The sequence below is a fragment of the Podarcis filfolensis genome, assembly GCF_964270895.1.
Source record: "Podarcis filfolensis genome assembly, chromosome: 4".
Lineage (NCBI taxonomy): Eukaryota > Metazoa > Chordata > Lepidosauria > Squamata > Lacertidae > Podarcis > Podarcis filfolensis.
Window position 1 is genome coordinate 52,500,283 of NC_139607.1, and position 15,610 is coordinate 52,515,892.

A 15,610-nucleotide genomic window follows, 5' to 3' on the forward strand; every position below is an offset into this window, starting at 1 on the left:
AAAGAAAGAAAGAGGGAACATCCACACTGGCAATCCCACCCACCCCTGACCCCAATGTGTTTTTGACTGTACATAAATTTGGGCTTTATGTGCTATTCCTGGAACATAACCCCTGTGTAAGCTGAGAGTCACCTGCATATGAAAAATAAATTAGTAAACAGTGCTTAAAAAATCACACTTTTCCTTTGAGGGTTGTTTTTGGAAAGGAGAAGTGGAAGAACGTAACAGACTTCAAAGGGAAATGGATTCTTCCAGCGTTTGAAACATTTTGTGTGACACAGGAACACTTCAAAAGAGGCCTTCTTCAGCCTTCATTAAAGAATTCAGTTAACTCTGGAAAGTACAAGCCTGAAGTCCTATACACACTTGGGAGTAAGTCCCGTTTAGTCCAGAGGGACCTGGTTCTGGGTAAACATCGGGAGGATTGAGTTTCACCGTGACTAAGATTTAGTATGCTTTCCAAAACTTTGCAATGTTTTCTGCCAGCTAATTGCTGTTTATTGCACTAAACCTTGGTCCTCAAACAGTAACTTTTTCCATCTTAAAGTGGGTTGTCCCATTCAAGTGAAGAGCATGTTGTCTGAGTGCTAAATGGAATTACTACCAATGGAAACTATGCTGCAATAGGAGTTGATAAAGCAGCTGCCTATGCAAACTTCAGCTGTTTTTTCCATTCTCCAGAGCAAAGTTAATTAGCATAGGGAAACTGACTAATGTGCTTACGTCACCTCTTTCCAGTTGAAGCTTATATTTTGTCCCTGACTGCCTGAAAGCATGCGGCAGGACTTTGTTCAGGAATTTGCTGTCGCATACAGGGTGCTCTGAAACCTTTTTTTCCCCTTCTTTTTTTCTTTTTTTGGTTGAGGGGCTGGACTTGGTCCTTTTTATAAACTCTCACTCTACAGTACAAAACTGCTTCTTCAAAAAAGGACTTTTTGGTGATCTTGTACTGAGCTCTTAGCATTCTTTAAGAGAGCAGAAGATGCATTTTAGGAACTTTGATTACATTTTTGGCTCCTTAATTGCTTGCGTTCCTGACAACAAGGTTTTCAATCAACCAGAAATTAGGGTAAGGCTTATAGATTTTTGTTTCTGGTGAGGAATATAGTTACTGAAAAAATGTAGGTGTGTTCAAATGACTGACTAGGTTAGGTCTTGATATGGCAATGTCAAAATAATCCCAAACTGCAGAAGCTAGTGTCCATTTGTGTTTCTGTATGCTTTATAAATTCTTACAATAATGCCTTAAGATTATGCTAGGGTTGTAGCTCAGTGGCAGAGTACATGCTTGGCATTCAAAAGCTCCCAGGCTCAATCACCAGCATCTCAAGGTAAAGACAGGAGAGACCTCTTTCTGAACCAGTGGAGAGCTGTTGCCGGCCAGTGTTGAAAATAATGGACTAATGAACTGATTTAGGCAGCTTCCTATTTCCTGTGGGGTAATTTGTATGATCCTTTAAGTACTTTTGTGCTAACTGTCTACAAATCCTCAATACTTCTAACTGTAAGTGTGAACTTTTAAATATTCTTCTAGTTTAAATAATTTAGCTTTACTGTTTACAATTTCATCCAGCTTTTCATTTGTGAAAGTAAGGTGGAGGGGAAGTAGCAGGGGGTGGGAACTGGGTTTGGAACTTTGAACAGGGCTCACTGTAACTTGTTCAAAAGTCCAGTGCCTGGCTTTTTTTTTGCTTTTTCTTTTTGCAAGACTATACCAAAACTTCAAAATGCTAATCACAAAAGCCTAGTTGTAAGTAGAATGAAAACACATTCTCTGTACTCTTTAACAGAAGTAGCTCAGTTTTGGGCTGACAACTTTCTGTACAAAGTTGTATAGTATTCCCATGTGTTACATACTTGTTTGAAAGTTTAAAGAAATAATGTTTCATTATCTCCTTCATGCAAAACCTGTTATAGACTTGTGACTTAACTGAACCCAGCAAGTTCAGTATTCTGTGATTCCCATACAAGTTATAATAGGCAAAAGAAACTGTAGTCAGTTCCTGTTAATGGCTTGTGAAACAGGAATTATAACATACATAAATGCTCAGCTAATGTGATTAAGAACTATTGTCTCCTCCTCAAACTCCACTCCTAGTTTCCTTATTCTCAATATTAAATGGCAGACACCTCTGTGAATGATGCATAAATAAATTTGAGTTGGTCAGTTGCCTGAAAGTTTCAGTAACACATGCGCTAAGCATGCATCACTATGGTATGGAGCTGTCAGCTGGTGGCGGATTTGCCACACCTGAAGTTCCACAGACTATTTGTCAGAAACTATTGTCTTTTTTCAGACTTTCTGGGTTTTTTGTTTTTTGTTTAAATGCAAACTAGATAACCACCACATCTGTATCTCCACTATTTCTTCATCTAGCCACAGCCTCCCCCCCCCCACACTGGTTCTGTATGTTTCTTAAATTTTGAAGCACTCTGGATTGGAAACGTGCATCTATGCGTTCACGCTTGCTAAATAGGGTCACACATTGTTTTTAGCAGCTGCATGGTAGTTTCAGCTAGTGTAGATTTTCCTGGCATCATGGTGAAAACGAAGGCTGACACATTCACTTCATGTACATTGTTGAAGATACAGAACCAGTCAGGAAAAAGACTATATTCAAAGGCATGATTCCTATTAATACATATTAATTGATACTGATTCTCATCAATCTAGCAAAGGGTTTGTGTTTTGTTGGGTTTATTGCATGGTACAGTGATGACTTGTTGCTTAAAGCCATTAGGGCTTACCTCTTGAATTCTACCTTTTAGTTATCAGGCTGATTGCACATATCCTTGAGTGAAATAGCTGGAATGGAAACATTTTAACCCACATAACTGAATTGCAGTTTGAGTATCAAGCTCCCTGCAAATAGAGGTGTGGCATTGGCAGAAGAGAAAAAGCTATATAATATACTATCCCCCAGAGCCCCAAAGTTGCAAAAAACCCCAAAAGTTCCCTTGTGTATTTGTTTAGGTCCAGGGACACACATTCCCCACAGGGAGGGGAGGGAGTACTTGGTTGTTGCTTTGCAAGCAAGTCTGTAGGCCACTGAAATAATTTTTAATGGTTTATGCAATACAAGATAGCTTTTTAACAAAATATTCCATTTGTCTTTCAGGCAAGATTTGAAGCACTCTTTAGAACATATGACAAAGATGTCACATTTCAGTATTTTAAAAGTTTTAAAAGAGTACGGATAAACTTCAGCGACCCTTTGTCAGCAGCTGACGTTAAAATTCAGTTACACAAGAAAGAATTTCTTGGAAAGGAATTGAAATTGTATTTTGCTCAGGTAAGGCAGAGAAACCTACTTCGTAAACATTTAATTGCATTGTTGCCAGTTTCATTTCACATCCTTCCTCCAGTGAACTCTTGAGTAAAGCATTCTCGCCCCACAACAACCCTGTGCAGTAGGGTGGGTTGAATGAAAGTGATCCACCTATTGAGCTTCAGAGCTAAGCAGGGCTGTTATGCAAACTCAAAAATTACAAAATGTTACAGAATCTTTTCATAAACCACCTGTCTTTCATAGAACTACTTTGCAGTGATCTGAGCAGTTGAATTGTGACGCCTGCTATTTTTGATGTGTTCTTAAAGTACCGCTTCCAAGAAAGGATGACATCACACATTCCAGTACCATTTTCATTTTCACTAAGGCTCTAATGATACGGATTTGCTTAGGCAGTTTTCTGGTCACCACTTTACAGCTAAGCTGTTAGGAGATCTGGCATTTGCTCTACTTCTTTAATGGTATTGAAGTGTTCTGTTATAAGACACAGTCCTTAAGGATTGCTTCTTTTGATCATGTCACTGACAGACACTGTGGAACCTCAGGAGAGGAGATATGAGGAATAACTATATTTTATGTATGATTTCCCAAATCATTTGTATTGAAAGAGGACAAGCTTTTATTTTCTATCTTGTGTTATTTGAAAGTGCAACCAGATAAGCTTTCTCAGAGATTTCTAAAGAAAATCATGGAAGCTGAAGTGGGATTAATCTGAATGTCCATTTCAGACACATTTTATTATTATGTATATTAAAAAAAACCTCAACAAAAAAGAGTGAGATCATTGAGCAGATTAGTTAGTTATGGAATCTGGGCGGCATACAACAAATTTGTAACTACAATTTCTGTACAATTTCTATACAAAATAATATATAAAAACATTAGAAAGTGCATGAATACAATAAGATATCAGTAAGAGAAAAGTTGTGAATTGTGAAGGTCACATACAATCTAGAAATTGTGACTTTTTCTTTTTAAAATACATGTAAGCTGTAACTAGAAGAGGATTCCCAGGTATTTGCAAGTATCTAGAAGGAAGAGACTTAGAAAGAAGGGAACCTGATCTATACATGTGTATACTCACTATCTTGTGATAGTCTGTTAAGTTCAAAATGCTTCATTAGAAGCAGCCTTTATTCTGCTCTTGAATTCTTCTTCTAGGTAAGACAGCCTTGTAAATGAGCTCACAAATGTTTCTGGCCTCCCATTTGTTTTACTAGCCTACACTCCCACGCTGGCTACAAGGGAAGATTTTTAAGGTTCCCTGCAGCCAGTATGGAAATGCAGCAGGCTGAGGGACAGAGTGATCCATCCTCCCAGGAATCATAAGATTATATCTTAAAGACCAAATTTCAGTATCATTTTATTTTTTATCTTTTGGGTTGTTGTTTAAAATGTTCTATCATTATCTCTATATACTAGGTGGGTGCAGAAAGTTCCTGGTTTCATCAACCTAATATTGTCAGCCCGGTGGATTGGATCCACACTTAGTCATGCTTAGAGCAGACCACTGAAATCAGAGGGACAGATTATTTTAAGCATAACTGACTCTGGATCCAGTCCACTGTTCTGTCTAATACCATTACATACCTCTGCCATGAGCACGACATATTTGTATTCCGTGCATGTGCTTTTAAAAAATCAAAGTAAAAAATAAAAATCTGTTTCATCTCTCCAGACTTTGCATATTGGAAGTTCACGCTTAGCACCACCAGATCCAGAAAAACAATTTCTGATTTCACCTCCATCTTCTCCCCCTGTTGGTTGGACTCAGTCTGATGATGCTACACCTGCCATTAACTATGATCTTTTATATGCGATCTCCAAACTAGGACCAGGTAAGAGGCATGTATGGCTAAAGTGTAATGGCTCAAGTTAATTTTCCTTTTATTGTTGATTTACTGTAATGGGTGTGGCCGCATAAGAATTGAACTTATTCACTATAACACCTGTGATCTGAATTGAGAGTTGTTAGGAGACCTCTATTGTCTTCACAGAATTAGTTTTCAGAAACGTTTCACAATTCCTCTTCACAGAGAGCTCTGGGAATTGTAGCTCTGTCAGGGGAAAAGCTGTATTCTGACAACTCTCAGCACCCTTAACAAACTACAGCTCTCAAGATCCTTTGGCAGAAGGCATGACTTCTGTATGGTGTGAATGTGGCCTTCACTCCTTCAGCAGCCCGCTTAGTTTCTACAGTAGGTACAAACATAACACATGGAATGAATGCTTCATCCCTCTTCCACCAGCCCCCACACTCACTTGCATAGAATTCCTTCTTGCCGATGGTTGCCGGGCAAGTGTTTTAATGCAAGGCTGATCTTGCAGAGAGGCTTAGTAAGAACAATTGCACAGCCTCTAGTATGGCCATATTAAGGTACAATTAATGGACAAGTGTGGCCTGCAACAAAATGTTGCAGTGCAGATTGCCCCCTTGCAGGCTTCCAGCCAGCCATTCCCTCTCCCCACATTTTCCATTTCCCTTAACCATGAAACATGCAGTATTTTATTACTATTCTGCGTGTCTCAGTCCTTATTGGATTATGTGGTGTTTTTTGAACCTTCAGGATTTCTCTCTCTCTAAAGGTCTTTGTAATTCTGCAAATGTCAGGGTTCCCCTGAGTCAGGCCACACACTTTCTGTGTGAGTGCTGCCATTTTGACCACATAGAGATTGTCACTCATCTCTGAACATTGCAGATAGAGGGGATGATACTGGGGGAACCTAAACCAGCTGAAGTTTATAAATTTGCTGATAGTATATATGTTGATTCTGCATTACATTTGCTTGTTAATCATAACTTTCACTTGCCGAAGAAGCAAAATTTGAAAAGGAGAATAAAACACCCCATAGCTCCCCAGGATGTGAGAAACTATTGCTGATTTGTGAGTTCATAACTGGAAGTTCAGGGGTAGCAATCAGGATTAAAAAGGGGTAATCCATGATCATGTTATCCCACTGTTTAAAAATAAACAGTGAGGTGCTCCATGCGACTGCTCTGAAGATCTGGGAAGAGGAGCAGGGAAAGGAGCTCTAATGCCTCCCTTTCCTCACCACAACACAGAGCTATTAATTCTACTGGCGGAAATGTACAAGTATTTTATACCTACAGTTGTCTTACCACTGTTGCTATTTTTAAAAACATTTTAGGGGACCAGTATGAACTTCATGCTGCAACAGAAACTACTCCCAGTGTTGTTGTCCACGTGTGTGACACGAACGAAGAACGTGAGGCAGAAGCAGAGAGAAAAGACGCCAAGAAAGCAAAACCCAAACCAAAAATTATTCAAACCAGAAGGCCAGACTATACTCCTTCTTACCAAAGTTGAACTACGTAGAGCTTTGAAATGTTCCAAACTTGCATGCTCAAGGGAGACATTGAGGAAATGACGTCATAAATCTGATGACATTAGAGGTGGAAGCAGCAATTCTAACATACAGATGTTTTAAGAAAGGGAATGTCTTCATTTGTTTGTTTTAATGCTGCACGTTGGCTGACAAGACCAATCCCAAAATGAACTTCTGAATGGTTGTCCTGGAGAATGATTAAATAGTGGCATTGGGGCAAAAAGCATGTACTGTTGTGCTTTAGGGCTATTTTCAGATACTCCAGACTTCTGTTACAAAGCAGCTGAGGATGCCTTCCCTATTTATGTATGTCCCTGATAAAGTCCTCCAATTCATAAGTTAGCATGGTTGCCATTCTAAAATACACTCACTGATAAATACACTCCATTGGAATCAGTAGGGCATACAAATAAGTATGTTAGAGATTGCAGCTTGTATATGACTTATGGTGGTAAAGAGATGATTTTAATGCAAAAGGGTGATGTCCAACATTAGTCATAACCCAAGTTGACCCATTGAAATCAGTGGACTTGATGTGTCTACTCTGAGTATGACTAACATTGAATATTAACCACAGTAAGATATATTTAATCATTTTTCCTATTAGATTTTGTGCATGCCTGTAAAACTTGAGAAGTTTAACTTCCTCTGCATTTTCCAGTTTTACATTATCCCAAATACTGATTTCTCAGTTTTCCTTCTGAATTATGTTTGCATTGGCCTTCATTTTTCAGTGGGGACAGATTTTTAGTGAAGTTATGTGCAATATCCCCTTTTAATGTTAACTGCCAATGCATGGTTTATCTAGAAAACCTATAAAACACTTGTGCACATTTTAAGTGGGTTGACAATTTTAAATTATTCTAAATGACATTATTTAATATTGATTTAAAATACCTTGAATTCTTTACCGATCTGAAGTACAAGATAAAGCTGATACTGTGTTGTTACAGTTCACAACTGAGAGAGAATATAAGCTTGCCCTAGCCACAAACTTGTAAATTTATAACTGTTGGTGTTTAAATGTTGTTAATGGTGCTTGAGCACATCTAGTGTGAAAACAAATGTGAAATGTGGCATTTGCGAAGGTTGGAGTGCCTTTTTCTCATGAATTCCTGGGAGGATTGTTGCACTAGCTGTAAGATTATTTAATTTTTTAATTGGCAGTAGATAGTTATATCAAATATTTTCTGCTAAAGCATCATCAAGTAAGATGTGTTATATTTCCCATTGTTTGATGCAGAGCCACAATGCTTTTTCTTCTCTTTTTAGTGCTTTGTGTCTGAGCAGCAATTTATTAGCTACAGCTAAAAGTCTAGCGGTAAATGGTGTTCAAGCTTTTTTTGTACCATATTTACAAGCAAAATTTACTGCACAGTGACATCCCACGTCAAGTATCTCTAGGAGTTTTCTTTTAGAATGGATTATTGAAATGAATTTTAAAAGGCTTTTAAAAATAAACATTTCACAATTTGTGATGTCTAAGCAAAGGTGTTTTCTCTGTTTGTTTGTTTTCCTATTATGAGGGATTTCATGCTGCTTGTACATTTCTAGAAACTATAAGAAGCTGGATATTTCCATACAGATGTCAGTGGGAGCTCTGTTTTAAGAGAACCTGTTCTGTCAGAGAAATTTTAATGAGAGGTTTTTCACTATGAGGTGTACCATCCTTCTCGGAACAGATGTAGCCAGGATAGTATAAATAGCTTGATTAAGTCAGCAGTACAGAGTGTACTGTATTTGTAATATTCCAGCTTTGCCCAAGATGTGTGTTTTTAAAAACTATGAAGTCAATTCAATACAAGTACAAATGAAACAACAGTATGTATTTGTTTTCTTTCAAAGGGCAACCAAAAAGCTCCAGTATGTCATGCTGCAGATCTTGATTGTATTACCGCCTTTTTCTTATACTGTATAAACTGCTCCTGTATTTGTAAATGTTTTAAATACCCACTCTACAGACCAGTTAAGCTGGACGACTATTTAAGGTTATTTAAACGTACAAGGTCATTAGGGCTTAATTTTCTTTATGTTGCAGTCCTGCAAATAGGGCTCCTTCAGTGCCATTGATATCAACGATTTAAGCTGTCTAACTATATAGGGAGAGCTGCAGTCCTTAGTCCCATTGAACCCAAATGGGACTAAATCAGGTATGTCAGCTAGACTGCTTTATGGAGTTTACCTACACCAGGCATGGCCAAACTTGGCCCTCCAGATGTTTGGGGACTACAATTCCCATCATCCCCGACCACTGGTCCTGTTAGCTAGGGATGATGGGAGTTGTAGTCCCAAAACAGCTGGAGGGCCAAGTTTGGCTATGCCTGATCCTACACTGATGAACTACTACCTAATTGTCATGTATTAAATACAGAATGTAAACAAGACAAACACAGTATGCTATCTGCTTATAAAACCAGTCCTCCTTATGACATGCAGCCCTTGGAAAATACTTCACTGTGGCAAGATGTGATATTGTACTTTGCAACAAGAGAGGAATGGCAGGCGGGGAGAATGCTCTTGTGCTCAAGTCCTGCTTCTGGGTATCCCACAGGCATCTGGTTGGCCACTGTGGAAACAGGGTGCTAGACTAGAGGGGCCACTGGCCTGATCCAACAGGCTCATCTTATGTGTTAGCCAATGCCCCACTCATCCTGTCTCATGTCAGTTCATTCAGCTGGCGTACAGGCCTTGCTATTGAAAGAAGGCAGGCTATGTGGTTTGCTGTAGCCTTATTCACTTTAGATAGCCCAGGATGGACCAGAGCAACAGCTGAGCTACTGTAGTGCATTCTTTATCTAAATATCTGTGGTCCTCCAGCTGTTGTTGCATGACAGCTCCCATCATTCCTCATCATTGGCCAAGCTGGCTGATGGGAAGACCACCTCTTCCCCATGCCTGACTTGTTACCAGCATGCCTGCACGTGGCAAAACTTTCTGATGATCCTTCCTCTTGTTGCTGTACATAGATACAGCTTTTGATTGGAATTTTGTAATCGACTAATACTTCTGAACCTAGCAGTGCTCCTTTGCATCCCACCTAATTTTCTTTAATGATAATGAGAAAACGCATAGAGGTATGGTTTCTAGTGTTGCGTCTAAGATGCCGCATGAAGCAAATGGACATTCGGAGGCTTGGTGAACTTAAGTAGGCTGAAATATTACACAAGTTTAGTTGGTGTGTAAATGAGCAGTATTGAACAGAAGTGCTCCTGGGTCATGGAGAGTGGGGACTAGGGAGTTCCAGGAATTGCCCATGCTTGCATCTTAATTTAATTACTACTTATTGCTATGAACACACCTTTTTAGCACAAGTTTATTATTTGCAGTACTTTTTTATGACAGCTTTTTTAAAAAAATGTGCACAATTTTGTCCATATTTAAATAGACATATTTTTATATCAAATGCAATAAATTCAAAAGGAATGATGGTATGAATTGGTTGCAGCTCATGGTAAATAGGACACATGTTCAGAGTCATGTAAAATTTAAAATATCTGCACCCCAATTTTCTAGTTTACAAGTAAAATATTTGAAATGTTAGCAGCAAAGTCCTTGCATTTGAGTGGAACATTCCAGCCCTTGACTTTTCATTTCAGATCCTTTCTTTGCTTGTTTCATTTGCATTGATAAAAAGGTTATGAAGGGAGTTCATGATTCTTACAAAATAAATGCTCAGAGTATATATTATCTTTCCAAATTTTTTGGTTTGTTTGTGTTAACCAGTAGAGCAGGAAACTCAGCAGTCACAGAAATAACTATATAAAATGCCACGTATGCATAGAAATCCAACCTAGCCTATTTATTTTTATTGCTCCTGTGGGTGAAATGGGGTCTGCTTGAGATAGCCAATGTTATATGTTTTGTTCAATTGTTATGGGCAAATGTGCATAGAGACTTTCATACTTTATAATATAAATTCTACAAAAAGGCATGTGTTTGTGTTGTGTTTATTATTAAATCTCCTGAATCAGAAACCGGAAAGAAAAAAACTAGATGCTTAACTTTGATTCTTCTATTCAAAATGACGAGTCTGAAAACTTGTTAGTAGAGCTACTTCCCTTGTCCTGCAGGTGGAGCTAAATATCCAGGAATATAACACTGATTTGATTTTATTTTTTTGAGGATGGTGATGATAAGCTAGAGGCTTTGTTCCACCAAGAATATTTAATAAGAACCTGATCAAGAGCAACTTGTTTTATCAATACCCTTTAAAAACGTCACCTCTATAGCAACAAAAAAAGCTGAAAAACACTGCAAATATTCAAGTTGTCCCAGCATATTGCATAATAAGTTCTTCAGAAAGCAGGGGTGTAACGTGGGTTGTTGGCACTCGTGGTGGGGCCAGTGTTGAACTGGACAGTGGTCAGTCCCTTCACTGGCCAGCATCTAATCAAGGGAGTCTCTTCTTGCAAACTAGCCCAAACCTGGGAGCAGAGATAAGGCAGAGAAATGTGAAGCCAGGAGCGCCACTGTGTCACCTCACCTGTCCTTGCGGCAAGGCATTCTGGGCAATGCATATGGCTCTGGCAGTGCTTTCCCACCATCCCCTCTCTCCTTTCCTCCTCAGTGAGCAGCACAGCTGCTGCTAGACTCATAATCTGGTGAACCGGGTTCATTTCCCTGCTCCTCCGCATGCAGCTGCTGGGTGACCTTGGGCCAGTCACACTTCTTTGAAGTCTCTCAGCCCCACTCACCTCACAGAGTGTTTGTTGTGGGGGAGGAAGGGAAAGGAGATTGTTAGCTGCTTTGAGACTCCTTAGGGTAGTGATAAAGTGGGATATCAAATCCAAACTCCTCCTCCTCCTCCTTCTTCTTCTCCCTCCCTCTTGGGTAACCCATAGGCAGGCTCAGCCTGCCTCCCTGCAGCTCTAGCCTTGATGAGGGAGCCTGTCATGCGGGAGCCTGGTCACACCCCCTCAGAAATTTGCACCCAGGGCCACAGCGCCCCTAGCCCTCCTTTGCTATGCCACTGCTATTGACACATCTAGCCCAGTCTTATTTTTACACTGACTGGCACTAGCTCTCCAGGGTTTCAGACATTCCCAGACCTACAAGGAAATGCCAGGAAATCTGGAACTTTCTGCATGCAAAGCAGATGCTCTGTCACTGAGCTATGTAGGGCCCTTCCCATGGTTGAAATATCACCTCAGCTATGAACTTTACCAGGTTACCAAGGGGCAAGTACTTTTCACTCAGATTCAGCCTGCCCTTTGTCCTTCCATCTTCAATATAGAACTAATAAAGAACAATAATTACTGAGAATGTATATTGAGGGTTGCCAATGTGGTGTCCCTGGGAACATGGTTGGCACAGCAGCTTTTTGTTTCCCAACTGAAATTAGGCTTAGAAAAGCATACTGTTATATCCAGTAGACCAGGTTGCACTGCATGCCTGGCTAGTCTGGTGTCCATGACAGGTTTTCTGGTTTGCAAATGTGCCAACAGGACCCAAAAAGGTTGTTGACGACGTCTACGAAGCAAGAAGCAGTTATCTGGGAATCAGGGGTGCCAACCTGAACAAAATATGGGGGGGGGTAAGATCCACCCTGCATAATTGATCACATTATATGGTGCATTCACGCCATTTGAATGGCAATGCCCATCAAATGGGGGGACTCGGCCCCCTCAAATATTTTATTGGGGGTGGGCTGAAGCCCCCTTGGCTCCTAGGAGTTGGCTCCTATGCTGGGAATAGGAGGGAAACTGGCTGAGATCACCAAGTTTTAGTGGCCCTACTCCAACAAAACTTCAGCCCACAAGAAATTTACCCAGTGAAGCTTGTTCTGCCACTTCTTGCCAGAGTTTACCTGCTTACTTTCTGTACATGTCACATAGCTGTTAAAAGCACAGAAACAGCACAGTTGGCGGGGGGGGGATGTTAGTAACCCCATGGGGGGAGAAGTCAGTCAGTAGGTCAATTCATGAGGTTTTTGGGAGAAGAATGAGAGGCAATGCTTTCTATGTTGAGTCATGGAGCTCTCTCACCTACTAGTCAGGGCCTTGCTAAACTTTCGCAATACATGACCTGGGCAAATCAGTTGCTAAACTCCATGACTCTGAAATGGCACAGTTAGGCCATTTTAGACTCTGGGCTTAATGGACATATGGAAGCTCCCCTTTTTTGTTGATCCTGCCACCAGGGCTTTTTTTTAAGCAGGAACTCGCCAGAACTCAGTTCCAGCACCATTGGACACCATTGCCATTATAAGAGAAAAAGGGAGGTGTTCGTGGTGAGTTCCAGCACCTTTTTTTCTAGAAAAATAGCACTGCATACAACTACAGTTGCTTCAAAATGTGCTAAGCCTGCTTTTCTACATTTGGAGTCCCTCCTGCACATTCTGCTGAGCAAAGCCCTGGATTTCTCCTCCAGTGTCCTGTTGTGATAACACCATGGGTGAATTTACTATATTACACCCTGTGAAGATTCTTGAGAGGCATCATGAAAGGAGAGAGGGGATAAGGGCCATCGGGTCAGGATAAATAAAGCTGCAAGCTAAGCAAATTCCCCAAACATAAAATTTTAGTCAAAACTGACGAAAATCAAACCGCATAAGTACAAAGTGGGAAACATATTGGTTAAAAGGATTGTCAAGGCCCATGAACTGCCTATACTCTAGCAAAATAAATTATTGTGGATTATGCTTTTCCAGAGCCCCCCAATATTTTGTTCAAGTTGGTGCTTATGTCTTAATGGTCTGTTGTCTCTAGGTCTGTTTGTTGTCTTCAGTGTCACAAAAGTCCGTGATCTGTGAGGTGTGGCTGGAAACAGGCTGTACGTGTACATGAAACATGAGGATAAAAAGTTCCAAAACAAGAATTCACTAGTATGGTGCTAGATAAGACTAACATATTTTATTCAGAGGCAGAAGTTGCTCACATTTACTGCCATTTGTCCTATTTTCCTTTAATAGTTTTTATGATGATCATTTCTTTCAAATTAAACAAGGTATTTTACAGCCTAACACAATGCCAGCCTAGAGTTAAACAAACCCAGTCAGAAAATCAGATAAAAACACTCTTGCCAACAGATCTTCAGATCTCAGCCACAATTAGCTGAGACCTCATTACTCTTCAAAGCCCATCCAAACAAACATAATTTTGCCTGCCTCCACAATCATGCCAAAGTAGCAATGCACCCATGCTTGTTTGTCTAGACATGCAATTATCATAACAGCCAAATTCACCACCAATTTACTGAAATGCTGATGTGGTTACTTTGCAGCATTGCACCTCTATGCAATAATGACTTTATCTTGTTCTAAGCACATCTGTTTGAATAAGAAAAGAAAGGTATAAACAACTTGTTCCATTTCATATGTGGAAACATCCAGTGGCGTAGCGTGGGTTGTCAGCACCCGGGGCAAGGCAAGTAATTTGCGCCCCCTAACCCGTGGATTTGCGCCCCCTAACCCGTGGATTTGCGCCCCCTAACCCATGGATTTGCCCTAACCCCAGATGTTGCGCCCGGTGCGGCCCGCCCCCCCTGCACCCCCCACGCTACGCCACTGGAAACATCCATACAAGCTCTTTTCTTTTCCCTTCCAAGGCTGAAGGAGAGTGGTGACTGGGCTCCCATTTCACTTGAGGCAAGGCAGGATGGGAACCAAAGGTGCTTCCAGATGACCTGTTTATGGAGCTTTCATCCCGATTTCTTTGCAGGGAAATTAGATGATGTTGACCATTGATTGAGCATTCGTTCAGATTTGTTCATGGGGAGATTAGGTGCCATTGCATCAAAGTAAGTGTCAGCCCATGCTTTCCAGCACATTTTCTCATCACTTTCTTCATTGCAAAAAAAAGTCTGATGGTTGGAGGGGGCTGGCTGGTTGTGCAAGACCTCACAATCAACAATAAATGCACAACCTGAATTTCCTGGTATGTGATTGAATCCCACCCTAAAATAGGAACAGTCTGAAAGCACCCTAAGTCCCTTCTCTTCTGCCTCTTACTCCTAGAGAGTTCTTGGCTCAAATGCTTCTGTATTCAAATACAGTTGAGCCCCAAATTCTCCACCCCCCCCCACCTGCCTTGCAATTTTATACAAAGCGTCCACTGGTATAACTGAGCCCTCAAACCCAGCCCTTTAGAGGTTCATCAACCACCATCAGCACCTTCTGTTATTAACTGGTACATAACAATCCTGCATTTCTCTAACAATGTGTTGCATATGGAAACATTGATGCAACTTTTAATTATAGCCTGCCACTACTAATACAGTTGCAGTATGTAGGTCAGTAAATCTCCCCTCATAATTCTTTGGTCTCGTGTTGCTGTGTACAGTAATCTGTGCAGAATGGCTGCTGTGTCTGCTTACTTTAACGAAGCACATATTATTTTACAAGCGAGCCTTTGTAGTTGGTGTAATGCATCTCTTATCCACGTTGCATTACAATTTCATCCATCAGTATGCAGACAAAAAGTTCAAAAGCAAGAAGTGTGGTGCAAGACAGCACAAACAACTTATTATTATTATTATTCGGAAGAAGAAGTTATTCAGCAAGGCACAAATAATAGTAGATTTGTTATGAAGGGAAGTTCATTTTGAAGTGTTTGTGTTATCGTGTCCTCAACTCCCTCCAACTTGTCTCAACCCAGCACAACTTAATTTGCCTATCTATGGCCTCGGGTTGCACCTCTGAGAATGCTAACTATGCTAATGAGGAAAAACAGATGTGCCTCTTTCAACAGCTTATTGGCCTGTTCCTCGCCCACATCAGCACCTTTCAGGATCTCAGCGGATGCGGGGGCTGTACGTAGGAGTGTTTAACAGAGGAAGAGGAGTCACCTAAGTTAAAAGCTATTCTTATTATGCAAATACAGTCATCCCACATCAGGTGCACCAAACATGCCAGCTCATGCACTTTGTTCTCCCAGTGAAGGAAGGAAGCCACGGGCATTGTCACAGACCACAAAATCAAAGCCCTGGATTATAGAGCAGGAAGAGACGCCTCTGGCTCAACTGCTTGCTCTAAG

General features: G+C 40.6%; 2 protein-coding genes across 8 annotated transcripts in view; one reads left to right on the forward strand and one right to left on the reverse strand.

The window, feature by feature from the left end:
• The window catches only part of RCAN1 (regulator of calcineurin 1), a 35,643-nt gene extending 25,074 nt beyond the window's left edge, over positions 1 to 10,569 (forward strand). For 2 of the 7 annotated variants that reach the window (XM_083608883.1, XM_083608885.1), the window contains exons 2-4: positions 3,120 to 3,293; positions 4,969 to 5,128; positions 6,441 to 10,569. In XM_083608883.1, coding sequence (XP_083465009.1) covers positions 3,120 to 3,293; positions 4,969 to 5,128; positions 6,441 to 6,619 — 513 coding nt within the window. In that variant the 3' untranslated portion in view covers positions 6,620 to 10,569. Of the gene's footprint in view, positions 1 to 664; positions 1,070 to 3,119; positions 3,294 to 4,968; positions 5,129 to 6,440 lie in introns of those variants that run through there. The other 5 variants (XR_014546973.1, XR_014546974.1, XR_014546971.1 and 2 more) reach the window with 5 other exon arrangements.
• The window catches only part of CLIC6 (chloride intracellular channel 6), a 136,703-nt gene that overhangs the window by 58,039 nt on the left and 63,054 nt on the right, over positions 1 to 15,610 (reverse strand). The window lies entirely within an intron of this gene.